Source organism: Apodemus sylvaticus, chromosome 10 (genome assembly GCF_947179515.1).
Source record: "Apodemus sylvaticus chromosome 10, mApoSyl1.1, whole genome shotgun sequence".
In the NCBI taxonomy this organism is placed as follows: Eukaryota; Metazoa; Chordata; class Mammalia; order Rodentia; family Muridae; genus Apodemus; species Apodemus sylvaticus.
The window spans coordinates 55,097,107-55,124,291 of NC_067481.1; the positions used below are offsets into that span (position 1 = coordinate 55,097,107).

The following is a 27,185-nucleotide window of genomic DNA, read 5'->3' on the forward strand; positions in this document are numbered from 1 at the left end:
GCCCGGGGGTTTGGGGGGCTGGGGGAGGCGGTGAGGAGGAGGAGGAGGACGCCGCCGCCGAGGAGGAGGAGGAGGTGGTGGTGGTAGCGGTGGGGGAGGCGGGCGGGCGGTGGGTGGGGGGGTGGTGGGGGGGCCAGAGCCACAGGATGGCTTCCCCTCTGAGGGACGAGGAGGAGGAGGAGGAGGAGATGGTGGTGTCGGAGGAGGAAGAAGAGGAGGAAGAAGAGGGCGACGAGGAGGAGGAGGAGGTGGAGGCGGCCGACGAGGACGATGAGGAGGAGGACGAAGAGGGAGTACTCGGGCGCGGGCCGGGCCACGACCGGGGCCGCGACCGCCACAGCCCCCCCAGCTGCCACCTCTTCCCGCCGCCGCCGCCGCCGCTGCCGCCGCCCCCGCCGCCAGGTAAGCGTCCGTCCGACTCCCGGGGCCCGAGCGGAGCCGCGGGGCCCCGCACCTACGCTTCGGCCGAGCCGGGGCGAGTCCCGGGCGCCTGGCCGGTCCACACGGGCCCGGCGGTCCCCGCGGCGGCGGCCCTGGGGCCGGGCCTCCTCCCCTCCCCCGCCGCACCCCTCCCCCGCCGCCACCGCGGCCGCCGCTGCCGCCGCCGCCCGGGCTGGAGAGCGCAGGGAGCGAGCTGCGCGCGCGGACCGGGCCACTTGGTCGCGGCTTTCGGGGGAGGAGATTTATTTTTTTTTCACCCTCGGCGGGGAGGGGGTAGGCAGGAAACGGCCGCGGCGAAGCCAGGGCCCCCTCCCGGGCCGAGCGAGGGACCGCCGAGACCCCGGCGACCGGACGGCGGCGTGGGGGGAGGGGCGCGTGGGGGAGGGGCGGCCGCGTGAGCGCCCCTCGGGCCCGGCCCCGGTGGGGTCGAACTGAAGCTGAGCGGGTTCCGGGTGCGGAGCCGCCGGCCGCTCGCCGCCCGCCGCCGGGGGGACTTGGGCCAGCAGAGGTGGGACAGTGGCCCGCGGACCAGCCCCTCCACCTGCAGGGACTTCGGTGCCCGCCAACTTAGGGTTGTGCGGTGGCACGCGGGGGAGGGGTCGCGCGAATGTTTGTAGCGGCTGGTGACTAGGGGCAGGTGGTGGCCACACTCCACGCAGACCACTTCCTGGAGTGAGACTTTGGACGGAACCCTCCACTCCCCCTAGCTGGCCGCCGAGATCTCGGGTCACCTCAGATCAGGAGAGACAGGAGAAGGTCTGGGGAGCCAGATGCCCCCGGCCCCACCCTCGTCATCTCTGCCCCGGGCTCTTTTGTGTCAAGTGCAGCCCCCTCCCCCCTCGTGACCCCATCAGTCTGGGGTGGCCGAACTGCCCAGCTGTGACTCACGTGGCTGCCATTCACTGTCACTCTCTTGATGACACCACCCACACACCCCGACCACGGTGGGGGGCGTGAACTGCCCACCCAGCTGCTCAGTCTTGACCATCACTCAGCAAGCACCCTTCTCCGAGATGACAAGTCACCTGGCGCTGGACTAGCACGGCCAGCGGTGCTGGGGACAGACCTTATCTGGATCAGTGGCCCCTCTCAGACCACCCTCCAAGTGCAGCGGTTCCTAGCTTCTTTTGGATAGCTGTCGCCAACCTCTGTTTGGGGACATCCACACCCCCAGGGCTCCGGCGGCAGATCAGCACACATACACCAAACTTTAAAACGTTATTTGTAAAACTATCTTATTGACCACTGTGACTTTTTGTCGCACGTGTTGAGACAGCCTTTGGGGGGGGGGTGTTAAAATGTGTTTAATGCATCCTGGGTGAAGCCAACTCCTCACCCCTAACCTCGCCAGGTTTACCTGTAAAAGAGGAAAAGTTTAGAAAAAAGTTATTCCAGCGAGCCCGCAGAATTCGCTTGGAGTGGGGCGAGAAGAAAAGGTCGGGAGGAGAGGGCTGCCCGCAGGGCCGCCTGCGGCCAGGTGTGAAAAAGGAGGGGAAGGGGGCTTGGCAGGTGAGTTGGGAACCCGAAACTCTCGCCCAACTGCTCCGAACTCGGGATCCGGTGTTGATCCAGGCACTGGTGCCCGTTAGAGAGGAGAAGGAACGCGCCTAAGGTCGAGATGGGTCTTTGTGTAGCGTCCTCCCTCCCCCCTTGCTTTCTGAATCCTTGAGGAGCGTCAAATGCTTTTGAATTTTTATGTTTGAAATGAAATCTCACCACCTCTGTCTCCCTGGGCGATTTCATCTCCTTTCCAGCCCTCCAAGTCAAAATGACCCAGATACACCCCCTCAGATGACTTTCTGAGGTAAAACTTTCGGAAAATATTTTTAGCGTACTCATTATCCGTCTACCTAAGTGTGGGGAAAAATAAGTCTCCTCTTAAGGAGCTCTGTTCAGGCTGCCCGCCCTCGTCTCTTTCTGGAATATGGATTTGTACTCGCGAGAGCCTTCCATTGTTTTTCACTGCGACTGCTTTGATTCTCACCATTTTGTTTTACATTCTTACCCAAGACCAATTTTTATCCCTTCCCCCATCGCTCCAGTCTCCTTACATTGTTGAACGTTTAAAATAATAGCATTCGTGTTGGTGGGGGAAGGGAGCAGGAAGCTAAAGAAAAACCTCATTTCTTCTCCCTCCCCCTTCTGGCAAGTCTAGAGAAATAATATAACATAATATATAGATGTGATTCCTTGGGGGGTGGGGATGGGGGTGGGGAAATGATTGTGGGTGGTGCGGAAAATTCTGGTAGTTTCTTTGCAAAAGGTCTGAAAATACAAACCCACCTCCTGCATTCAGTACGCATGTGCGGTAGACCTATTATGGAGGTTCGTTGTGGGGGAGGGAGGGGAATTTGAGAAAAAAATAAATATAAGTGTGAGAGATTGATGGCGAGATTAGGAGAGGGGGGGCGGGAGGAAGGCTCTTGCCCAGGCTCCTCCCACAGCCCTACTGCCAGACTCCGCCCTCGCCCTCCCCACCTTCCCGAGATCTGAGCCGGGATGTGGGAGAGTCTGGGCTCGCCGCCAGCTTTGAGAGGCTGCTGAGACAGAGGTTGGGGCTTAGATTTGCTTTATTACTCTCCCTTGCCTCTCCTCGCCATTCTTTTCCTCTGCTGGCCACCGACGTCGGCCTAAAACTGAGAACCTCCTGCCGGGCTGGGTGGGAAGTGGAGTTCACGGGCTTCCTCGCCCCACACACCCAGGCTGACCCAGGCGGCCCACTGCCCTGATCCTTAGCCAGTTGGCGCAGCCTGGCCTGCCCTTACCACTTGCCCCGCGGTCTTCGTTTCCATGTTCGTGTTAACCCAAGTCCCTAGAGTTAAGGGGAGCCAGCTGCTGGGCCTGACGTCTGACTTCCCCTGGATCGCTTTTCACACGCGGCCTCTGGGCAGGCAGCCCCTTTGCATGCCCACACCCTATCGAGAGTGTCTTTGCTCACTCACGGGGACCAGGGATTGTGGTGGTAGAAGGAAAGGTAGCATCAGATTGAAATCCCAGGCCTGGGGTGTTAATTGTGGCTAATTTTCCCTTGGCTGTTGAAGGAAGGAATATTCTGTGTCCTAGAGCAAGAGGCTGGGCCAAGCCCTGGCTTTCCCCTCTGGCTGCAGCTGCCTCTACTTGGACAAGACAGGTCTGGCTGGTTAGTCTAGTGGCTGGTGGGGGTGTAGGTAAACCACGGCCTGTTTCCGTGTGACATTAGGGCTTAATCTTTGAGAAATAACTCTGGCCCCCAAACTTCAGCAGACTGGCAGGGGTCGGGGAGAATGGGGTGGTGGGGTATCAGGGAAGAACCTTCCTGGGGCCCTCTGTAGAGCTCTCTGGGGAGAGATCAGGGGCATAGCTGTGTTGAAGCAGTGTATGTGTGTGTGTGTGTGTGTGTGTGTGTGTGTGCATGATTCTGAGACTGCACATGTTAGGTGTGTCTGTGTTTATATCCTTGTTTGTGTTTCTGCAATGTGTATATATAGATGCGTCAGCATGTCTGGGACAGATTTAGAGGTGAAAGGGAAGGCGTGTGGTAGAGGTACAGCCTCGAGGAATAGATGTAGAGGCAGGCAGACTCCAGTCCTAAAGAGTCCAGGAGGAGGACTGGTTAGGGAATTGCGTTGACTTCCTTTTGCTGACTTAGGGTGTGATGGAGGCAGATACTGGTCCTGAGGGGAAGAGAGGATGACTGAGAATTTCTTTTGCTCCAGTGCTGTGTTGGTGTGATTATCCAAGAAAATGTAAATAGAGGCCTCCCTCCTGGGCCCCAGGGTGTCAGTGTGAGAACCCAGGTGTCCGGCTCTGGCTCTGGCTCCTCAGCATCTGGTTTAGGGAGCTGCCAGCTTGTGTCTCCCTACTCCAAGTGCTGGGGTCAGGCCAGGCCAGCAGCTGGGCATGGCTTCCCCGGTTCCTGGGCAAGCTGCCAGCTGGCAAAGTGAGGGGGAAGGCAGGAGGAGCCCTGGCGAGCACTGAAAGGACCTGCCACAGTCTGAGCCGGTGGCCTAGAGTCTGCTCCCTTGTTAGCAGGAGGGGAGAAAAGGGAGTGGCTTGGCTGCTCTTCCTTTCTGACCCTTGACCTCCATTCAGAAGCAGAGGATCCCAGAGTACTAGAAGCGCGGCATCAGTTGAGGGGCAGCGAAATGTAGAGGTGTTAGTGCCTGGGTTCCAAGAGAGTGCCACGGTGGCACTAAGAAGGGGACAACGAAGGACCCCAGAGATTGGGACCCTCCAAGTTTTGATTTTCTGGTGCTTTTTTTCTCCAAAGATAAAGATGATATTCGGCTGCTGCCTTCAGCATTGGGTGTGAAGAAGGGAAAACGAGGACCCAGGAAGCAGAAGGAAAATAAGCCAGGCAAACCCCGGAAACGGAAGAAGCTTGTGAGTACCCAACAGCAGGGCGGGGGGGGGGGGGGCGGTCTTCCCAGAGACAACAGACATCTTCTCTGTTCCTGGTTACCTAGGCAGAGGGTTCCTAGGGTGAGGAGGCTTTACCCCTCCTCCTGAATCTCATCTGCCTCTCTTGGACCTGCAATCCTACCGTCACTTTCTCCTGGTACAGAGTCCAGCTGTCATTGTAGCCCGCCCTCCATCTGAGAGAGTTGAGAGCATGCTGTCTCACTGAGGGAGTAGCTCAGTGCCTTGCATGGTTGAGCCCTGAGTTTAATTCCCAATACAGAGGGCAAAAGAAAACCACAATCTTAGAGGAAGTGTGTGTGAATTCAGAGCCTTGAAATCCTCTGCCTTCCTGGATAATTTATTAACTCCCTGTGCCTCAGTTTCCTCTTGAAAAAAGTGAACAAATATAGATCAGTTGCTGTGGCATGGGATAGTTCTGAAGATGGAAAGAGAAAATATGTTTCACACTAAGAACAGTTCTTGGAACATGGTGAGAATGAATGAATGTTGTTTTTATTTCTCTTCCTTAGGACAGTGAAGAGGAATTTGGCTCAGAGCGAGATGAGTACCGGGAGAAGTCGGAGAGTGGAGGCAGCGAGTATGGAACTGGACCAGGTCGGAAACGAAGAAGGAAGCACCGAGAAAAGAAAGAGAAAAAAACAAAAAGGAGGAAAAGGGGAGAAGGGGATGGGGGGCACAAGGTGAGTAGAGTTAGGGAGTAAGCACAGGGAGCAGCACAGGGACGGCGGGATGCCGGGATGCCGCCAGGGCTGGGCCTCAGAAGGGATGGCTACTGGGGCAGGGGGCAGGACACTGGTGGACATTAACGGAGGCAGTGAAGGATGCTGGGAGAGGAGCCAGGGTGCCCCAGCTCACCATCCTGTCCCCCATCAGCAGGTGGAGCAGAAGTCATCCGCAACCTTGCTGCTGACCTGGGGCCTGGAGGATGTGGAGCACGTGTTCTCTGAAGAGGACTACCACACACTTACCAATTACAAAGCTTTCAGTCAGTTCATGAGGTACAACAGAACCAGGAATCCTTTCAGACAAATAATTCCAGAGGGCTGAGCCTCTCTGGAATCTGTTTAAAATCTAAGAAAATGTTTCCTAGAGAAATTTGTGGCATGTACAGAAATAATTTTACATAGACTTTCAATGTACTCTTGGTCTGGGGTCTACCAATCCAGGCTAAGAGTCCATCTTTCTCTGAGGTTGTGGGGACAGAGATTATGAGCCTAGTACTAGGTTAGAGAATTTTCTAGAACTAGAAGGTAGTGTGGACAGGAAGGATTGAATCTTCTCCTCTGACAGTTCTGTTTTTCATCTCTGTAACTTCTCTAGACCCAGGTGCCATCATTGTCCGAGAGTTTTCATTTCAAATCTTCACAACCCTTTCTTTTCCTTTTTAATGATTTAGTTATTTATTTTATGTATATGAGGAGCTCCATCGTATGTACCCCTGTGTGCCAGAAGAGGGCATCAGATCCCATTACAGATGGTTGTGAGTCACCTTGTGGGTGCTAGGGATTGAACTCAGCAATTGGAAGAGATCTTAACCAGCTCTTAACCACCAAGCTGTCTCCAGCCCCATCAAGAACCCTTTCTTAAGCCCTAGTAAAAACAGATCGTACATTGAGAGCAGCTGGACAGGGACTCTCGAAGCAGAGACTAATGAGAATGCCCAGGGTGGAGGTGTGGTTCTCACACAGCAGTTCCGGTGCCATGGATGTACGTGCTGAGGTTTAACACAACTGTTTAGTGCCCTGGTTTCATCTTGGGCAAGTTACTTAATTTTGTAAGTGCTTGGTAAACTAGAAATACATGCTTTGTAGGAAAGCCTGTGTGGATTTGGTAGGAAGCTGAATGCATAGCCCAGTAAAGTTGGTACCTAGCACAGGGCGGTGGTGGTGCACACCTGTAATCCCAGCACTCTGGGAGGCAGAGGCAGGCTCATTTCTAGTTCGAGGCCAGCCTGGTCTACAGAGTGAGCTCCAGGACAGCCAGGGCTATACAGAGAAACCCTGTCTCCAAAAAAACAAATCCAAAAAACCAAAAAAAAAAAAAAAAAAGCAACAACAAAAGAAAAAGGAGGTTGGTACCTAGCCTCAAGGTAGCCATCCTTGGGAATGCCTTACTTACAACCCTGCTACAGACAGTATGTTTGCCAGCACTAAGGATCATAGGTGTCCTAATAGGAGCTTACCACACCCCCTCGAGGATCATATGATGTCTGTCTCTTTCAAACTATCCCAAGGGAAACTTCCTTCAGGGTTCATATAATTCAATAAAACGCAGAGAATCAAAGCAAGCATGCCGTTGTGAGGTGGGACTTGACAGGATATATTTTCCTTGTAACTTACTTTTACTTAACTCATTACTTAAATTAATATTTTTCTTAATAGGACATATTTTCCCCACCCAGGAATGTTAGCATAGACTTAATTGATACAGGAGATGGCAGTATTCCCAGACCATCTGTGAAGGGTCTGAGTTTTCTGCTTCTGTCTTTCCAGGCCCCTAATTGCTAAGAAGAATCCTAAGATCCCGATGTCAAAGATGATGACCATCCTGGGGGCCAAGTGGAGAGAGTTCAGCGCCAATAACCCCTTCAAAGGCTCGGCAGCTGCTGTGGCAGCGGCGGCGGCGGCAGCAGCAGCAGCTGTGGCTGAGCAGGTGTCAGCTGCTGTCTCCTCAGCCACCCCCATAGCACCATCTGGACCCCCCCCTGCCCTTCCACCACCCCCTGCTCCTGAAATCCAGCCCCCACCCATCAGAAGAGCCAAAACCAAAGAGGGCAAAGGTAGGAAGCCTCTTCTTCCAACCTGTTCCCCTGCTTTCCAGACTGCATGGCTTCTCGACTCCACAACCCATGCTTTTCCAGCCTTGATTGCTGGGGGAGAAATGCTTCTTAGGGAAGGGAAAAGTAAAGCCCTGGCCGCAATGCAGTCCAGAGTTCCCTGTGGCTCCTACTCCACCACGACGTGTCATGGCCTATGGATTTTCTTCCCTTCTCCATTTCTCATTCAGGTCCAGGCCACAAGAGGCGGAATAAGAGCCCCCGAGTACCTGATGGACGCAAGAAGCTTCGAGGAAAGAAGATGGCGCCACTCAAAATCAAGCTAGGGCTGCTGGGTGGCAAGAGGAAGAAGGCGGGCTCGGTGAGCAACCCTGCCGTCCACCTGCCCAGCACCTGGGTGTCAAGGGCTCAGTTCCATGAGGGAAGCTGGGGTGGGGCCCTGGTCTGGGGGCGGAGGGTGGGGGTGGGATCCAGGACGCCTCCCTCCCTCCCTCATGGCAGCGGGGCTCTGGGCAGTGTGTTTTTCAGAGTGATGAGGGCCCTGAACCGGAGGCCGAGGAGTCAGACCTGGACAGTGGTAGTGTCCATAGTGCCTCAGGCCGGCCTGAGGGCCCCGTCCGTGCCAAGAAGCTGAAGCGAGGTCGGCCAGGAAGAAAGAAGAAGAAGGGTGAGGACGCAGCCCCGTGAGCCTCTGGGTGGCTTATCCTTGTTGTCGTTCTCACTGCAGATGTGCAGACCCTCTGTCTTTCCCTGACTCCCTTTCTTCTCTCTCTGTCCCTCTGTCTTGGCTGGGGTGTGTGACAGTCCTGGGCTGTCCTCCAGTGAGCGGGGAGGAGGAAGGTGACGGCTACGAGACGGACCACCAGGATTACTGTGAGGTGTGCCAGCAGGGCGGGGAGATTATCCTGTGCGACACCTGCCCCCGCGCCTACCACCTCGTCTGCCTTGACCCCGACCTTGACCGGGCTCCTGAGGGCAAATGGAGCTGCCCCCACTGTGTGAGCACCTATCTCGTTTCTTCTTGCTGTCTGCTATGGTTTTCCAGGCCCTCAGCAGTACCCAAGAGTCCAGAATCCTACTTGGGTCCTTTCTTTCAACCCCTTATTCCCAGAGTCATTAAGTTTGGAAAGTCAGGGTATCCTGTGTGGTAGGTCCCGGGAGACTTTATGCATATCTAAGACTCAGTCATCTTGATTTTCCTGTCTCTCCTTCTCCTCTTCTGTCTATGTCTGACTGCACATGACCCCCTAGGAGAAGGAGGGCGTACAGTGGGAGGCCAAGGAAGAGGAGGAGGAGTATGAGGAGGAAGGGGAGGAGGGAGAGAAGGAGGAAGAGGATGACCACATGGAGTACTGCCGCGTGTGCAAGGACGGCGGGGAGCTCTTGTGCTGTGACGCGTGCATCTCTTCCTACCACATCCATTGTCTGAATCCCCCGCTGCCCGACATCCCCAATGGTGAATGGCTGTGCCCACGATGCACAGTAAGTGGAACCACACCCTCACAGGGCTTACCATCCCGTGCCACCTTTCACCCATTTCTGAGGCCCAAACACCCAGTCTTTCTTCCTTCCTCAGCCCCGACCCTGAGCTGTACCTCTGACCTACCTGACGAGGGGCTCTCTTGGCCTCTTTCTTTCCTCTTTCTCTTATGTGCCATCCTGAAGTGTCCTGTGCTAAAGGGCCGCGTTCAGAAGATCTTGCATTGGCGGTGGGGGGAGCCTCCTGTGGCAATGCCAGCACCACAGCCGGCAGATGGGAATCCGGACGGCCCACCGCCTCGTCCTCTTCAAGGCAGATCAGAGCGAGAATTCTTTGTCAAGTGGGTGGGACTGTCCTACTGGCACTGCTCCTGGGCCAAGGAGCTTCAGGTACAAAGGCTTTTCCTTTCCCCGTGCCCAGGATCCTGCTCGCAGTCTCCTGCTCCGCTCTGCGCATCCAGCTCCTGTCATCTTTGGATTTAGAGGCTATGTCTTCTCCCTCCCTCTGTGCCCCAACAGCTGGAAATCTTCCACTTGGTAATGTACCGAAACTATCAACGGAAAAATGACATGGATGAGCCCCCGCCGCTGGACTACGGCTCTGGCGAGGACGATGGCAAGAGTGACAAACGCAAGGTGAAGGACCCGCACTATGCGGAGATGGAGGAGAAGTACTACCGCTTCGGCATCAAGCCCGAGTGGATGACCGTCCACCGCATCATTAACCATAGGTGAGTCCAAGGCCCACCTGGACTGTGACACTGCTCTAACAGTGGCCATCGTCCTACCTAAGCCAGATGACTGACTGAGGCTTGGTGACTGTCTCTGCAGCTGCAGCCCTTCTGGCCCTGCTCCTTCTAGGGAACCTGAGAGACCCGAGGAGAGCTCAGTCCACTTTCATTGTCTCTAAGAGCGTAGGCATGGGGGGGGGGGGCGGTGTGGAAGCAAGCTCTGAGGAGCTGCGTGGCTCCAGAGTCGTGTTCACCATGCCTAGTGTGAGCTCCTTTACACCAAAGTGTGAGCCACCAGATGGGACGTTTGTTGGTTCGCTCGTTGCTCAGCCTAGTGCCTTGGTCCATGGCTGGCTCATTTTAGACACTAGCAAACCTTCTGTCTGGTGAGGGCATGATCCCATGGGCTCTGTGATGGTGTCTTATAGGCCGTGCTGAGAAGGCTAGGGTAGCAGGTGTTGTGCTTGTTGCCACTTTATTAGAACTTTGGATAATGATCCATATTATTTTTCTTTCCTCTTGCTCCTGCTCAACAGTATGGATAAAAAGGGGAATTACCACTATCTTGTGAAATGGAAGGATCTGCCTTACGACCAGTCTACGTGGGAAGAGGATGAGATGAACATCCCTGAGTATGACGACCAGAAGCAGAGCTACTGGAGACATCGGTGAGGGTGCCCGCTCAGTGGCCATGGAAACCAGGGAGGATGCTATTCCAGACAGACCCAGGCTAGGGCAGAGGCAGCCTCAGCTGGGGCTTTGGATGGGTTTGGTGGGGTACCATAAGGAGGAACAGTAAGATCTGGCCAGCCCGGGAGGACGGCCCAGGAGCTAAGAGCCCCTGTAAGAGGATCAAAGCTCAACTCCCAGCACCTGTACCTGGAGGCTTACGTCCTCCTGTGACTCCAGATCCAGGGGCCAGACACCTTCTTCTGGCCTCTGAGGGCATCCCCCACACACTAGATAGATTGATAGATGATAGATAGATAGATAGATAGATAGGTAGATTGGTAGATTGGTTGATTAAAAACTATGTCTAAGAAGTAAGAAGAGGAAATAAGATCTGGTCTGAGAAGTGGGTCGGAGGGGGCCTGGAAGGGAATGATGGGTGCTCAAGGAATCCCAGGGGAGGAGGTGGAAAGCACAGGATGGAGCTGGCAAGACGGCTTAGTGAGTAACAGAATTTGCCAGTAAGGCTGGCACCTCGAGTTCGTGGGTCCGCACGGTGGAATGAGAGAACCAGTTTCTACAGTTGTCCTGTGACCTGTCCTCTGTAAATGTAATTAAGAGTTTTTTATTTAAAATTCTTTAGAGAAAGAAAGTGAGAGGATCTGAGAGAAGAATTTAGGCAGAGGGAGGCAGGTCTGGGATGGGTGTAGAGAAGTGGGAGAGTGCCCCAGGACCAGGCCTCACTGGACACCCACTCTTTTCTCAGTGAACTAATCATGGGCGAGGACCCCGCACAGCCTCGAAAGTATAAGAAGAAGAAGAAGGAGTTACAGGGCGATGGGCCTCCCAGCTCACCTACTAATGATGTAAGTTTGCTTTTCCCTGAGGCTCCAGCCTTGGGCCTGGAGCTGACAGCAGCCTCTCAGCAGTGGCTTTTCTCCATCACTCAGCTTGGCCCTCTTGAGAGGGGCTAGGGATTGGACTGTAGGAGTTGGGGTGCTACCAGCAGTTGAAATCCAGTTTCTTTCCTAGCCAGCCCTTCTTAGTAGTGCTGCTTGGTGATAATTTAGGGATGGGGGCGGGGAGGCAGGAGGAGACTGAAGACTAGAACTCAACTCAGTCCATAGCTGAGGAAATAGCAATCCACCTTTTACCAGTGCCAGCGCAGGGCAGAAGCACCCTCAGCTGTTCCCTTAAACCTTGTGATGTCTTGACTCCACAGCCAACAGTGAAATATGAGACTCAGCCACGGTTTATCACAGCCACAGGCGGCACACTGCACATGTATCAGCTGGAAGGGCTGAACTGGCTACGCTTCTCATGGGCCCAAGGCACTGACACGATCCTGGCTGACGAGATGGGGCTGGGCAAGACCATCCAGACCATCGTTTTTCTCTACTCCCTGTATAAGGAGGTGTGTGTTGGGTTCTAGGCTCCGAGGGGGCTGAGGCCTAGCCTGGCCTAGGAGGGTGGAAGGCTAGGGCAGCAGACTAGACTAGTGGCATTCACCCTTGACTCCAGGGCCACACGAAAGGACCCTTCCTGGTGAGTGCTCCACTCTCCACCATCATCAACTGGGAACGGGAGTTCCAGATGTGGGCACCCAAGTTCTATGTGGTCACATACACGGGTGACAAGGACAGCCGGGCCATTATAAGAGAAAACGAATTTTCATTTGAGGATAATGCCATAAAAGGCGGGAAGAAAGCTTTCAAGATGAAGGTAAATTCCTTTCTCATGCTTTGAGACCCTCAGATCTGCCATTTCTTTGTCCCAACCAGGAATTCCTCTCCTTATCTTTGTGCCTCTCTACTCCTCGGTAGGCTCTCCTGGGAGCATGTGCAGCCCTGTCAGTGCCGGGCATAGGGGTGTGAAATTAAGGGCTGTGATCCATAGTCCCTGTTCAGTGTTGACATTAGAATAACTGGCTTCCTGAGGGAATCTCAGTTCTTGATAAAGAGCAAGGCTGGGAATGTGGGAGGGGTGTGTAGGTGGCAGATGAACGGGCCATACTTGTGTTGGCAGAGGGAGGCACAGGTGAAGTTCCACGTCCTTCTGACATCATACGAGCTGATCACCATTGATCAGGCAGCGCTCGGCTCCATCCGCTGGGCCTGCCTTGTGGTGGATGAAGCTCATCGGCTCAAGAACAACCAGTCCAAGGTGAGTGAGGTCCACTCCGAGCACTGGGAGGCCACGGGGGACTTGTGCTGATCCTTAAAGAAATTATGACAAAACTGGTCTGGGTTGTTGTAGGTGAGCTTCCTGTCATGGTGGGGAAAGGACTGGGCTGGAGGCGGGCAAGGCCAGGACTGGGGCCTCTGATCCTGGGGGAAATGGGGATTCAGGAGCTGGCAACTGGGACAAGTTTATGAGGTGAGACAGCCACTTGCCACTGAAAGCTGTTTCTTTCCCTTGCCTGTCCTTGTCCCACTCCCTAGTTTTTCAGGGTCCTCAATGGCTACAAGATAGATCATAAGTTGTTGTTGACCGGGACCCCGCTGCAGAATAACCTGGAGGAACTCTTCCACCTTCTCAACTTCCTCACTCCGGAGAGGTTTAAGTAAGTGGCTCACTAGGTGGCCGCAGGGAGGAAGAGCAGCACAGACTTCTAGAAGATTCATCTGATGCAGGAAATAGAGCCCAAGGTCAGAGGCAGAGAACATCTCCCCTTGTCTGATTTCTTATCTCTTTGTGTCTGTTAGCAACTTGGAGGGCTTCCTGGAGGAGTTTGCGGACATATCCAAAGAAGACCAGATTAAGAAACTGCATGATTTACTGGGGCCACATATGCTTCGGAGACTCAAGGCAGATGTCTTTAAGAACATGCCAGCCAAGACCGAGCTCATTGTTCGAGTAGAGCTAAGCCCCATGCAGAAGTGAGACTTGGGACAGGCTGTCAGTCTTGTGGGCGGGGCTTGGGTGGTTGCTTTCCTAGAACTGGGCCACATTAGAAGTGTTTCTGCCCACACTTTTGATCCCAGCACTTGGGAGGCAGAGACAGGTGTATCTCTGAGTCTGAGTTTAGCTTGGTCTGCACAGTGAGTTCCAGGATAGCCTGGGCTACACAGAGAAAACTTGTTTTAAAAAAGAAGAAGAAGAAGAGGGCTCCTTTATTATTCATATCTCTTGTATATCCCTACCCTGGTCTTTAGGAAATACTACAAGTACATCCTAACTCGAAATTTTGAGGCCTTGAACTCTCGAGGCGGTGGGAACCAAGTGTCCCTGCTCAACATCATGATGGACCTTAAGAAATGCTGTAACCACCCGTACCTCTTCCCTGTGGCTGCCATGGTAGGGACAGAGAGCCAGACAGATCCTGTGGCTGCTTCCTGGGAGGGTCTGCCTTGAGCACGGGGTGTGGGGGTGTGAGGGGTGTGGGGTGTGTGTGGGGGGGAGTAAGGAGTGTTCTGCTCCCCCTCACTTCTCCTTTCTTCTCTTCTCAGGAGTCTCCTAAACTCCCCAGTGGGGCTTATGAGGGTGGGGCACTTATTAAGTCCTCAGGGAAGCTCCTGCTGCTGCAGAAGATGCTGCGCAAGCTGAAGGAGCAAGGACACAGGGTGCTCATCTTCTCCCAGGTGACCGCCCCTGCTCCCCTTCAGGGCTGTGCTGTGGCCACTCGCCACCCAGACTTCACTCCTGCCTCATCCCTGTGGCCCCTCTACTAGGAAAGGCTGAGATCCTGCCCACAGCTTGTCTAGACTCAGGCAGGCAAGGTGGCGGGCGTCTGCTTATCATCCCTGAAGTTGGGATGCTGAGGTGGAAGTCAGTCTGCACATAGAGACTGTGTATTCAAGTGAACGAACAGAGCGAGCCGATGGCTGGCCTCAGTGGTAGCGCACACCTGAAGATAGCACGAGGCTGTGGATTAGATCCCTAGCACTGGACAAATGAACACAAGTCTAATAGGTCTGGGCTGGGTGTGCTAGTGTCTCCCTTTAATCCAGCCTGCACATAGTTCCGGGCCAGCTAGGCCTACACAGTGAGACCTTATCTTTAAAAATAAAAGGCCTGGCATGGCTGGCTCATCCTTGTTCCTAAGAAGAGACTAGTGCCAGTTACCAGCCTTATGCATGAATGCTATAGGGACCACAGGCCTTTTAGGATTCTGATGAAAGGTATATATACCTCTACTTTGAAGAAAAGGACACACCAATTTTATGTGATTTTCAAAGTACTTATACAGGTTTCTCTGAAACCTTTCCATGGGTCTCAGAACCTGTGCCTTATAAGAAATGATCTTAAATGAAAAGACTTCGAGACAGGACTTGAGGGCTGGGGATAAGTGGGGCCAGCAGCAGGGCGGCTATGTTTAGCTGTGAGGCCTGGGGATTTGTTGCTGTAAAGGGCTGCTTTGGGGAACTAGGCCTGAGCTACTCTTGTGGTCTTCTGGACTCCTGCTGTCCCTTTTTCAGATGACCAAAATGTTAGACCTTCTGGAGGACTTCCTAGACTATGAAGGCTACAAGTATGAACGCATTGATGGTGGCATCACGGGCGCCCTCAGGCAGGAGGCCATTGATCGCTTTAATGGTGAGGAGGAAATGCTGTGCTGTGCATGGACTTGGCAGGCCTGAGAGCATCTGCCAAGCCCTTAGGATGGGGATGGTGAGGGGAAGCCGGACCCCTAGACTAGGAGGTAGGACGCAGTGGTTATAGTCGTGCTTCTGGCAGCCAGGGGTAAGCTTGGCCTCTTCCTCCTCACGTCCTAGCTCCTGGTGCCCAGCAGTTCTGCTTCCTCCTGTCCACCCGAGCCGGTGGTCTGGGCATCAACCTGGCCACTGCTGACACTGTCATCATCTTTGATTCTGACTGGAACCCCCATAATGACATCCAGGTAGGAGCCTGCATCCTACATCCCCTGTAACATACAGCAAGTCGGCATGGGTTCTCGGAGGGTGTTGTCCTGCTCAGGGATGGATCTTAGAGAGAAGGCCTTTCCCGACACTGTGTCAGCTTCGCTCTATCACTCTCCTGGCTGACCTCCATTTTCTTCTGCCCCTGTAGGCCTTCAGCAGAGCTCATCGGATTGGCCAGGCCAACAAAGTGATGATTTACCGGTTTGTGACCCGAGCCTCTGTGGAAGAACGAATCACACAGGTGGCTAAGAGAAAGATGATGCTGACACATCTGGTGGTGCGGCCAGGCCTGGGCTCCAAGGCTGGCTCCATGTCCAAGCAGGAGCTCGATGACATCCTCAAATTTGGCACCGAGGAACTATTCAAAGATGAAAATGAGGGTGAGGTAGTCCCTGGGAACCCCCACTCCAAAAAACAATCCCATCCAAAACAAAAAATACCCCCCCAAGCCCCTCAAAAAACCAAACTTCTCCTTTCAGCCTGTAAAGGACAAATCCCTTCTTTCTAGTAGTGCTGAGGGAAGGGTTGGCCACCTAAGGAAACAAAGCAAAAGATACTAGATGCCAGCCTGGGAGCAGCCATTTCCTCCAGGGCCCAGTGAGAAGGAGAGGGAGAAGCGTCTTACGCATCCCAGCTAAACTGTGCCTGAGTTTCTGGCCCACACCTCAGGTCCTCTTCTGTCTCTGCCAGGGGAGAATAAGGAGGAGGATAGCAGTGTGATCCACTATGACAATGAAGCCATCGCTCGACTACTGGATCGCAACCAGGATGCGACCGAGGACACGGACGTGCAGAACATGAACGAATACCTCAGCTCCTTCAAGGTGGCGCAGTATGTCGTGCGTGAAGAAGACAAGGTAAGAGGCTTGGGGGCCACACGTTCCCATAGGCCTATCTCCAAGGCCATCTCTGAAAGGCATTGAATGCCTTTCTCTAAATTTTGAAGTAGAAATATTCTCCTGCACTCATACTTTTGATTTATTCTCTCATCCTGGTCCCCAGCAAAAAGCAACAGTGTACCTCAAACAATTTCTCATTTTGATAGATGAGGCTGGACTTTGGAAAAACCCCTGGGCACAAAAAGTTCTTGTAGTCCCAGAACGATGCTTCTGAGCCTGTGGGAGGAGAGGTGAGGGGAGTGAGGAGAGGCTTAGAGAGGAGCCAGGGCGCTGCAAGGGAGGTGGTAGGGAGAAGGTGCAGCAGCGTCAGAGACTGGATGCTGGGCCCAGAAGCATCAGGCAGGAGCCGGGCACGGGTGAGTGAGGAGGGGGCTGCCAGCCTTCACTCTGCCGCCCTGCAGATTGAGGAGATTGAGCGAGAGATCATCAAGCAGGAGGAGAACGTGGACCCTGACTACTGGGAGAAGCTGCTGAGGCACCACTACGAGCAGCAGCAGGAAGACCTTGCCCGGAACCTAGGCAAGGGCAAGCGGGTGCGAAAGCAAGTTAACTACAATGATGCCGCCCAGGAGGATCAAGGTGAGGTCGGCTTCCCGCAAGAACCGGGAAGGGAAGATGCGATGGACAGAGCTTCCGAGGCTGGGGCTGTAGAAAGGGAAAGGCTGGGTGATCGGGATGGGTCAGGAGGAACTTTTCTAAGGCCAGATGGGTTTGTGGGGATTTAACTATCTAGGGACTACAGAGGGATCCTGTGAGCACACAGGGTCCACTGTTTAGAGTAGCGTTGACAGTGGATCAAGGACAGGGTGGAGGTGGAGAAATGTCCAAGAGGAAGAATCTAAGTGGAGATGGCCCCAGTGTGCTTACTGCCCACCGTGGAACGCTCTCTGCCCCTCACAGATAACCAGTCAGAATACTCAGTAGGGTCTGAGGAAGAGGATGAAGACTTTGATGAGCGTCCTGAAGGTAGAGTCTCTTCCTGACTTTCTCACTCTTCCCTCACGTCACTTTCTAGCTTTCTTTAAGTCCACTAATTTTTTTGTTTGTTTGTTTTTGGATTTGTTTTTTTTTTTGAGACAGGGTTTCTCTGTATAGCCTTGGCTGTCCTGGATCTCACTCTGTAGACCAGGATGGCCTCTAACTCAGAAATCCTCCCGCTTCTGCCTCCCAGAGTGCTGGGATTACAGGCGTGCGCCACCACTGCCCAGCCACTTTTTTTTTTTAAAGAATAATTTTTATTTTTGATGTTATTGTTTTACCTGTATGTATATCTGTGTACTACCTGCATGCCTGACACCTGGAGAGGCTAGAAGAGAGTGTCAGATTCGCTGAAGCTGGGGTTACAGATGGTTGTGAGCCACTGTGTGGGTGCTAGAAATCGAACCTTGGGCTATTAACTGCAGCGCCATAAAAATGCCTCGTTTTCGGCGGGGGGTGGGGGTGGGTGGGGACATGGTAGCTCACACTTTTAATGTCGACACTTAGAGCTGGGGACTGTGAGTTTGGGACATTCTCACTACACAGCTTGCCTGTGCCTAGAGAGGAAATAAAGCGCCTTTGGTAGGAAAACCGAAGATTGCACACAGGAAGGAAGCGATGTCCGTGATCTCTCTGATGTTGAATTTGGAGCATATAGCTGTGTGGTAGCAGATGCTCTCAGGTCAAGAAAGGTGTTGAGGTGCGATGCTGTGTACCTGCAGGCCCTGCCACAGAAAGGTTAGACAACATCGCTCAAGGCCAGGGGTTGGCGGCCTGGCCAGCATAACCTCATATGAGGGTGCAAATGCACATGCACAGAAACCAAACAGGAAGATTAGGTTATTTCACTTTCTCATGAGTAACATTCTGTCAGGCATTTGTTTTTAGTTTTTAAATATGACTTCTTTTAGCCTTAGTAGGTAGTAGTACTGACAACATGCTTGAAAGAAAATTAGGGGTGAGCGTGACACAGGCTAGCCCTGTGTTTTGTGTATTATGGGGATGGATATAAGGAAGACTAAGGGCTTCGAGGAGGTGGTGTCTCCACTAATCGGTGTCACCCTTACCCTTAGGGCGTCGACAGTCAAAGAGGCAGCTTCGCAATGAGAAGGACAAGCCTCTGCCTCCATTGCTGGCTCGGGTTGGGGGCAACATTGAGGTGAGACTTTGGCCCCACTTTGCATGACCTCTAGGGAGAAAATGGTGGTGAGGGGTGAGGGGGTTTTGGAAATTGAGGACTGGGGACCAGCAATAGGAAGGACTTCTGCTCCTAATCACTCGTGGCCCTGCCTCTTTGCTCCACCTTCAGGTATTGGGATTCAATACCCGGCAACGGAAGGCTTTTCTTAATGCTGTGATGCGCTGGGGGATGCCACCGCAGGATGCCTTCACCACACAGTGGCTAGTGAGAGACCTGAGGGGCAAGACAGAGAAGGAGTTTAAGTGAGTGTGGGTGACTCTGAGGTGATTGAATCTGGGTTCAGAGCTCTGGGCTTTACTTTCTTCCTCTCGGCTGCCATATGATGTGACCTTACTCAGCTGATCACCGCCTCCCTTCCTTATGTCATGTCCAGGCTCTATTTCCTGGGAGGTGGGCCTAGCCTATCCCACTTCCCCTCAGCAGAGCCTAGAATAAAGGGGCCAGGCCTCCTTCCCTATGGGAGAGGTGTGTGAAGAAGGAGCCTCACCCAGGCTGGCCTGGCTTCATATTTCCTTGGCCATGATAAACTGGCAGGAGGGGCTGGTGAACAGGATGAAGCGCTGACTGATGGAGCCCAGGAACAAAGTACTTCACCCCAGGAGGTGCAGTGGGAGCTGACGGGACCTGTCAGGATGTGAAGGGCTGACACGAGGGTGAAGCCCAGGGCTGGAGTCTGGGGAGCAAGCACCGGGGAGTTGAAGTTCGGGGTCAGTGAGCTCTGCGTGCTGTGTATCTGAGCTCCTCCTGAGTCCTTGCCCGCCTCCTCTTCCCTGTGCTTCTCAGGGCCTATGTGTCTTTATTCATGCGCCATCTGTGTGAGCCTGGGGCAGATGGCTCTGAAACCTTCGCAGATGGGGTCCCTCGGGAGGGGCTGAGTCGCCAGCAGGTGTTGACCCGCATTGGAGTCATGTCTCTTGTCAAGAAGAAGGTATCGGTCCTTCCTCATTCGAGTATCAGATCAACTGTTTAGTCTCCTTCCTCCCTCTCTTAGTTCTAGCCAGGCTGCTGTGATACAGAGGAAGCTAGAGCTCCCTACGTGTCCAGTGCCAGGAACTGACCCTTGTCCCTGAAACCCGCCTTCCCCAGGTCCAAGAGTTCGAGCATATCAATGGACGCTGGTCCATGCCGGAGCTGATGCCTGACCTTAGTGCTGACTCCAAACGCTCTTCCAGAGCCTCCTCTCCAACCAAAACTTCTCCTACCACTCCTGAGGCTTCTACAACCAACAGTCCTTGCACCTCTAAACCTGGTAAGCGGGAGTCTGGATTGGGGTGGGTCGAGGTGAGCAAGGGTGGCCAGAGGTCAGGTGGGCAAACTCTGCTGTCCCCTCTTACTAGGCTGTTTGTGTATTAGAATGAGATTCAGGAAGTTGGACAACTTGACAGAGGAAATGGGTTTATTTGAGCTCATGGTTTTAGAGCTTCGAGGTCAGCAGCTGTATCCGGGGATGACCTTGCTTGCAGAATCCTGGGTCATGTAGAATTGTCACATGGTGAAATGCAAAGAGCGTGCATGTAGAGTCTCCCCTCTCTTTTCCTAAGAGCTACCAGGATTCAGGCATGGGGGTCTCACCCCATGGCCTCATCTAGTCCTGATTCTCTCCTTTAAACCCCACCTGTAAACACTGTAGTTGGATTTTGTTTCTACCATTATGTTACTTCACACTGCGCATTAAATTTCAACACATGAACCTTTAGAGAACACGTAAGCCATATGGAAACCCTAGCACTGTGCCTTCACTCACAGCTACTCCAGCTCCGAGTGAGAAGGGAGATGGTGTAAGAACACCGCTGGAGAAGGATGGCACTGAGAACCCGGAGGAGAAGAACAGCAAAGTGGGGGAAAAGCTGGAGACAGAGGTGTGTGCACGCCTGGTTCTCTCTGAGGAGATGGAGTGGAGGATCTGGAGGGAGCTTGGTGACAAGGGGCCTAGAAATTCTCTAGCTCATCTAGACTCTTCTGTCCTCCACCAGATCGATTCTCCCAGCCCGGCCCCATCACTGGGAGAACGGATAGAACACAGGAAGATTCTGTTAGAGGATGAAGCACCAGGGGTACCTGGAGAAACAGAGCCTGAACCTGGGTACCGAGGAGACAGGGAGAAGTCTGGTGGGTGTATTATCCTACTAGTGATGGGGATTTGAGTTTTGGAGTTCCCTCTTCTGGACTTGGGGTGAAAGTAACAGCCTCTCTTCACATCTTCTGACTCTTCCCACAGCCTCAGAGCCAACGCCAGGAGAAAGGGGGGAGGAAAAGCCGTTGGATGTACAGGAACACAGGGAGAGGACGGAGGGGGAGACAGGGGATTTGGGCAAGAGAGGTAATAGGCGGAAGGACTGGATGCCTGAGTCCCTGAGGGTATCTGGGAGGAGGGGCGTGGAATCTGGGGGACAGATGCCTGGGACTTGGGTGGGTAGCTGTCGGAAGAGTCAGTATAGTCGACACATTAAGTAGTCTTGGGACTGAGAAGGAGGCGGTCCTGAGGTGTGAGCTCTGCACCTTTGGCCCAGCAGAAGATGTGAGAGCAGATCGGGAGCTTCGACTTGGGACTCCTCGAGATGAGCCACGGCCCAGTGGGCGCCGTGAGGAGAAGATGGAGAAGCCAAGGTTCATGTTCAACATTGCTGATGGTGGCTTCACAGGTGGGAGAAGTTGTCTGTCACCTGCCCCTCCCTGTGTTACTGTGTCCAAGGCTGCCTGCTACATTTAATTCCAAGTACTTTCAATGAAATGGTGCATGCTGACAGACAGCGAGCCTTGCAAACCCTAAGTTATACCAGACTCCCACTGGGCTCTAACATTTTTTGTTGTTGTTGTTGTTGTTGGTTTTGGCCTTAATCCTAATGTGAGCCTGTTCATGATTAACTTTACTCCTCACTTCCTAACATAGTGCTTTTCTCACCTTTTTGTAATTTAATTTTTTTAGGTTTATTTTGCATGTTATGAGTGTTTGCCTGCATGTATGTGTATGTACCACATATGTATAGTACCCTCAGAGGTCAGAAGATGGTACTGTATCCCCTATAAGTGGAGTTACAGACAGTTGTGAGATACCATGTTGGGGCTGTGAACTGAAGTCTGGTCCCTTGCATGAGTAGCAAGTGCTTTTATTCACCAAACCACCCCTCCAGCCCTACCACAATTCTTAAAAGCCTTTAGTGCTCGTCCTTACACAGCTGTCCCTGTGCACATCCTGGGGTAGATGCAGATCACAAACCCAACACATCTCTTCTGTTCTCTGCAGAGCTGCACACACTGTGGCAGAATGAGGAAAGAGCAGCTATTTCCTCGGGGAAACTCAACGAGATCTGGCACCGGAGGCATGACTACTGGCTTCTGGCTGGTATTGTCCTGTATCCTTTGTATATATGCAAGATTACGAAGGTTCTCTCACCTAGGAGAAAAGGTGTCTTAGGGTTTCTGTTGCTTGATAAACGCCATGACTTAAAGCACCTCAGGAAGGAAAGGGTTTATTTCATGGTACAATTTGTAGCACATCTTGCAGGGAAGTCAGGGCAGAAACTAGAGGCAGGAAGCTGGAGGCAGGAGCTGATGCAGAGGCCATGGAGGGGTGCTGCTTACTGACTTGTTCCCCATGGCTTGCTCAGCCTGTTTTCCTTTTCTTTTTCTTTTCTTTTTTTTAAAGATTTATTTATTATTTGTAAGTACACTGTAACTATCTTCAGACATGTTTTCTTCTAGCCCCAGGCCCACTCACTCGCTATAGCTGTCTTCAGACACCCCAGAAGAGGGCATCAGGTCTCATTACAGATGGTTGTGAGCCATCATGTGGTTGCTGGGATTTGAACTCAGGACCTTTAGAAGAGCAGTCGGCACTCTTAACCACTGAGCCATCTCTCCAGCCACCCCCCTTCCTTTTTTTTTTTTTTTTTTAAAGATTTATTTATTCTGTTTTCTTATAGAACCCAGAACCACCACTCCAGGGGCTGAGCCTTACCACATCAGTCATTAATGAAGAAAATGCCCTATAGGTTTGCCTACAGCCCAGCCTTATGGAGAGGCATTTTCTCAGCTGAGGTTCCACTTCCCAGATAATTCTAACTTTGGTCAGGTTGAGGGAAACTAGCCAAGACAGCGGGGAACTGCAGAGAAGAAGCACCCACGCTGAGCCTGGGGAGCCTCGTGCCACGTTCTGGGGCCATCTGGCCACCGTCAAGTCCATTCAGTTACATTCCTTGATAGTCCCCCTCCTCCACTGGCAGCCATGGCTATGCTCGGTGGCAAGACATCCAGAACGACGCTCAGTTTGCCATTATCAATGAACCATTTAAAACGGAAGCCAACAAGGGGAACTTCCTGGAGATGAAAAATAAGTTCCTGGCCCGGAGGTTCAAGGTGGGGATGAGAACGAAGAGGAGTAGGGGGGAAGAAGGGCCTGCTCCGGGGTGGGCTGGAAGGAAGGGGAGTTGAGGTAGCACCTGTGACTCAGAACCAAGTGCTGCCCTACTGCGGGGAACTGTGGTCTGGATCGCATACTGTGGAGCTGGAGTGTCCTGGGCCAGCAGTGGGCAGAGTAGCGCTCTAGTTCTGGGTCGGTCTGTCCTTCCATTCACTTGTCTTTCCCCCTGTCCTGTGCCCTTAGCTCCTGGAGCAGGCGCTGGTGATCGAGGAACAGCTGCGGCGGGCAGCCTACCTGAACCTGTCACAGGAGCCGGCGCACCCCGCCATGGCCCTCCACGCCCGCTTTGCCGAGGCCGAGTGCCTAGCCGAGAGCCACCAGCACCTCTCCAAGGAGTCGCTGGCAGGGAACAAGCCAGCCAACGCTGTCCTGCACAAGGGTAAGGGCCGCGGTGGCCCCGCGCGGGGGAGGGCCCACCACGCTGCGTAAGTCTTCACCCCGCACCCTTCAAAACTCTCCCACACCCTTTGCCCCATTACCCCTCTACCCTCTGAACCACTGCCCTCTGACCTCTAACCCCACCTCTGACCCAACTGGCACCCTTTTGGGGTGTAGCCTTTACCCCTTGCCTAAGCCCATACCTGATAAGGTTCACATCAGGGACAAGTAGGTACCGGTCACCTCATAAAGTGGGGCGTGACCCCTGCAAGTGGACCACATGGTGGCACCCGCTGTGATCCTGATAGCCTTGGTTTGTGTGCGCACACCTTAGATGTCCTTAGCTCTGACCCACAGGTCACTTTCTCTGTATCTCCTTTTCCCTGTGAAGGGAAACCCCTGGGCAAACCCAGGAAGCTTGCCTTTGGCCCTCAGCCTTCTCTGCCACACTCCAACCCTGATAACTCTAGGCTAGGTCCCAGAGCCATCTTAACAGCCTGACAGAGCCTGGTGTAGCGCCTGACTCCTGCCCGCCTTAGGTCCTTCTCTATAATTTAACCTTCTCCCCATCATGTCTTAAAACTGAGTCCTTAAATCATACTGTTCCCATGCCTTCTGTTTCCTGCCCATCACCCCGACCCCTAAACCTCCCTTTTCCAGTATGGGATGTTCTGACAACCCCGACCCCATGTCTTCCGATGTCTCCCCCTACCTCTTTTCCACACTCTTTTTCTGTCTCCATCTGTTCCGTGTGGTGTCTGGCCTGCTGCTCTCCTCTCAATCACTCCTCTCCTGTCTGCTCTGCCATGTTGTCCTCGGCCTGTGGTCCTTTGATGTCTGTGTCCTCTCTTCCTGACTGCACTTGTCCATCTGACTGTCCCTTTTTCTGGCTCCATCTTTCTCTCCACCTTTCTCTTGCCCTTCTCTCTCTGTGGCCCGGGCCCCAGTTCTGAACCAGCTGGAGGAGTTGCTGAGCGACATGAAGGCAGATGTGACCCGCCTGCCAGCCACGCTGTCCCGAATACCCCCCATCGCAGCCCGCCTTCAGATGTCGGAGCGCAGCATCCTCAGCCGGCTGGCCAGCAAGGGCACGGAGCCTCACCCCACGCCGGTAACCCTCTTTTCCCTAACTCATTTTCCTGTCAGTGCCCCCTTGTACATATATACAAACACTCCATCAGAATCCTACACATATAGAGAAACAGCCTGCTCCCAACAGTCTGCATCTTGAGTCTCCCTGCCTAGTAATTCTGGAGCTTAATTTTTTTCCCCTCTAAACCGTGGACCACCTAACCCCAATTTGCTCTCCCATTCCAGGCCTTTCCCCCGGGTCCTTACGCCACACCTCCGGGGTACGGAGCAGCTTTCAGCGCCGCACCCGTAGGGGCTCTGGCCGCCGCAGGCGCCAATTACAGCCAGATGCCTGCAGGGTCCTTCATCACAGGTTAGACGGTGCCTTTGACTCCTTGCTTCTCCCTCACTTTAACTCGCTGCTCATCCCTCAGACCTCACCCCTCAAGCCTGACTTGCTTGCCTGGCTTCAGACTTGTCTCTCTTCCTCGTGAGTGCCCAGTGTTTTAGGGAGAGTTGTTCTGGGTCATTCTGCCCATCCTTCCCTTCTTGTACCCCCTCTTCTGTCCCCCTGTCAGAAACTTCAACCAGGAGGCTGAGGCAGGGTTCCTGAGAGTCCTCAGGCTAGCCTGGGCTTGTGTGAGATGCTATCTCCAAAAAGAAACCAGCTGGGTGTGGTGTTGCACGCAGCAATCAGGAGGCACAAACAGGCGGCTCCCTAAGTTCTAGTTCCCAAACAGCCAGGGCCGTGCAGGAAAACCCTGTCTCAAAAAAACAAGAAACTAAAAGCCTTACCTGTCCTATGGTTTCATATCTCCCACTTGCGCTTCCTCTACCTGGTTTCCTCAAGGGGAAATGAATGTGAATTCAGAAAGGCTAGAGAGTCAGACCTGTCACATCATAGTAGAAGAGGAATCTAATCTTTCTACATTTATAAGAAAAATCAGAAGTGGCAGGAAATGACTTAGCAGTAAGGATAGGTTGTTATCAGGGAGTGACATTTGGAATGTGGGGACTAACTTTTTCTTTTCTGTCTTCCCCAAACAGCCACCACCAACGGCCCTCCAGTGCTGGTGAAGAAAGAGAAGGAAATGGTGGGGGCGTTGGTATCAGACGGGCTGGGGCTGGATCGGAAGGAGCCCCGAGCAGGGGAGGTGATTTGTATAGACGACTGACTGGATCCCAGGCCTGCCCTTCACCTAGGCCCCGACCCCGGAGCCGACCCACATCTCAGGCCTTGGGGCCTGCTGCCAACCCTCTGCCTTCCCCACCCCTTGGGCCACCACTGGGCTAGCAGCCCTTTGCCCCTCTATAATGCCTCCCTTCCAGAAAGACCCCTATCTCTCTCCACCTCCACACACCTTTCCCACCAAACCTTGAAGACTGTGCTGGTGTGAAGAGGTCTGGGTGGGAGATAGTTAGCAGGGTCTTCCAAGTCCCTGGATGCCCCACCACCAAATATACACAGCTTCCCAATAAACGATTGTCTGGGAGGAGGAGGTGGGGCCTCCCAGGCCGTTCTTGCAGTATCACCTCCACCTCCTTCCTGCCAAAGTGGGGACTAGCCTTGCCCGGCCTTTAGGAACTTTTGTGAGATCATCAGAGAGGAGGGGACCTTGTTACAAAGATGAAGACAGCAGCAGAGGGAGGAAGGGGAGCTACATGGCACCTTCCCTCCCTCTCCCAAATGGAGGGTACCATAGCTCCAAGTGAGAGAGCCAATTGCTGGACTCGGTTACCTCCTGTGTGCAGCAGCTTACAGTAGGAACTGTCCCCCCTCCCCAGGGACCAAGGACCACCTCTGCAGAGTAATGGTTGGGTGATACTCCCTCAAGCCAAAGAGGAGCTCCTCAACCTGTTCTAGATAACCTAGAAAGGGTGGGGGAGAATACAGAGGGCCAGGCATGGGGCAGACCCCACGCTGGGGCTCAGGTTTCTGGGGGATGAATTCTTCCCTCCTCAAGGCCTGAATACAGACTAAATTTGCTTAGGTCAGGCCAGGGGCCTAGTGAGGAGCCTGCCTTGCCTGTGGGACCAGAGCAACACAGTGGATACAGGCTAGGGAGATTCGGGCACATTCCCCCTCCAAGGAGGGGCCAGGGAGTGGCAGTTTGCATGGGGAACCCCCATATCCTCCTTGCCGCCCCTTTCCCAGTCTCTGCTCCCGCTCCTGGTCTGTCCCAATCCCTTCTTCTGTATCAGGTTATCGGTTGTACATATAAATTATACTTTCCTTTCTGTGTGCTGTCATTTTTGCTTGGGGAGGGAATTTTTGTGTGGAGGTAAAGTAAGGATTATTGCATTGTATTATTTCACCTGAATAGGCTCTGCCCCTTGCTTTGTTGTTTTTGAGTCAGGGTTTCACTGTGTAGCCCTGGCTTTCCTGGAACTTGCTTTGTAGCCCAGGCTGGCCTCAAAATCAAGAGATCATCCTACCTCTGTCTCCCAAGTTCAGGGATTAAAGTGTGTGCCACCACCACCCAGCTAATAATCCCTTTTCTATTTTGCAAGTTTTCTGCATTTTTATCTCTTGAATTATTTATCAAAATAAGACCTTTTTCTTATTTTGTTGTTGTTGTTTTTTTGTTGTTGTTTTTGCTTTTTGTTTTTTCAAGACAGGGTTTCTCTGTGTAGCCCTGGCTGTCCTGGAACTCACTCTGTAGACCAGGCTGGCCTCGAACTCAGAAATCCGCCTGCCTCTGCTTCCCAAATGCCGGCATTAAAGGCGTGTGCCAGCACCGCCTGTGTTTTGTTTTTGGTTTTTTTTGATGCAGGGTTTCTCTGTGTAGCCCTTTTCATTTGCTTTTTTGTTTTGTTTTGTTTTGCTTAAGACCCTTTTTCTAACACCAAGCACATGATGAGTTCAGTGCAGAGAGCTG

General features: G+C 53.2%; 1 protein-coding gene and 1 non-coding gene across 9 annotated transcripts; both read left to right on the forward strand.

Moving 5' to 3' along the window:
* The first annotated feature begins 125 nt into the window (after positions 1-125).
* On the forward strand, positions 126-26,544 carry Chd3 (chromodomain helicase DNA binding protein 3). 8 transcript variants are annotated; one of them, XM_052197556.1, is made up of 40 exons: positions 126-402; positions 4,691-4,803; positions 5,352-5,522; positions 5,716-5,840; positions 7,335-7,621; positions 7,849-7,979; positions 8,135-8,285; positions 8,423-8,616; positions 8,870-9,100; positions 9,284-9,487; positions 9,617-9,828; positions 10,365-10,496; positions 11,264-11,363; positions 11,720-11,911; positions 12,019-12,219; positions 12,523-12,660; positions 12,939-13,060; positions 13,203-13,376; positions 13,653-13,794; positions 13,947-14,078; positions 14,916-15,033; positions 15,213-15,337; positions 15,508-15,739; positions 16,050-16,216; positions 16,660-16,837; positions 17,159-17,224; positions 18,310-18,395; positions 18,546-18,679; positions 19,221-19,365; positions 19,524-19,686; positions 20,184-20,296; positions 20,411-20,546; positions 20,656-20,757; positions 20,948-21,079; positions 21,682-21,790; positions 22,661-22,793; positions 23,041-23,282; positions 24,183-24,346; positions 24,553-24,679; positions 25,354-26,544. In XM_052197556.1, exons 1-40 carry the CDS (start codon positions 147-149, stop codon positions 25,598-25,600), a joined length of 6,327 nt encoding a protein of 2,108 aa, XP_052053516.1. In that variant the 5' UTR covers positions 126-146; the 3' UTR covers positions 25,601-26,544. The 8 variants fall into 8 exon arrangements, with proteins under 8 accessions (XP_052053516.1, XP_052053518.1, XP_052053517.1 ...); XM_052197558.1 differs by having other exon boundaries at positions 20,951-21,079; XM_052197557.1 differs by having other exon boundaries at positions 5,719-5,840.
* On the forward strand, positions 18,809-18,948 carry LOC127695733 (small Cajal body-specific RNA 21). Its single transcript, XR_007980092.1, has one exon. It is a non-coding gene; the product is annotated as a small Cajal body-specific RNA 21 (non-coding RNA).
* Positions 26,545-27,185: the final 641 nt, after the last annotated feature.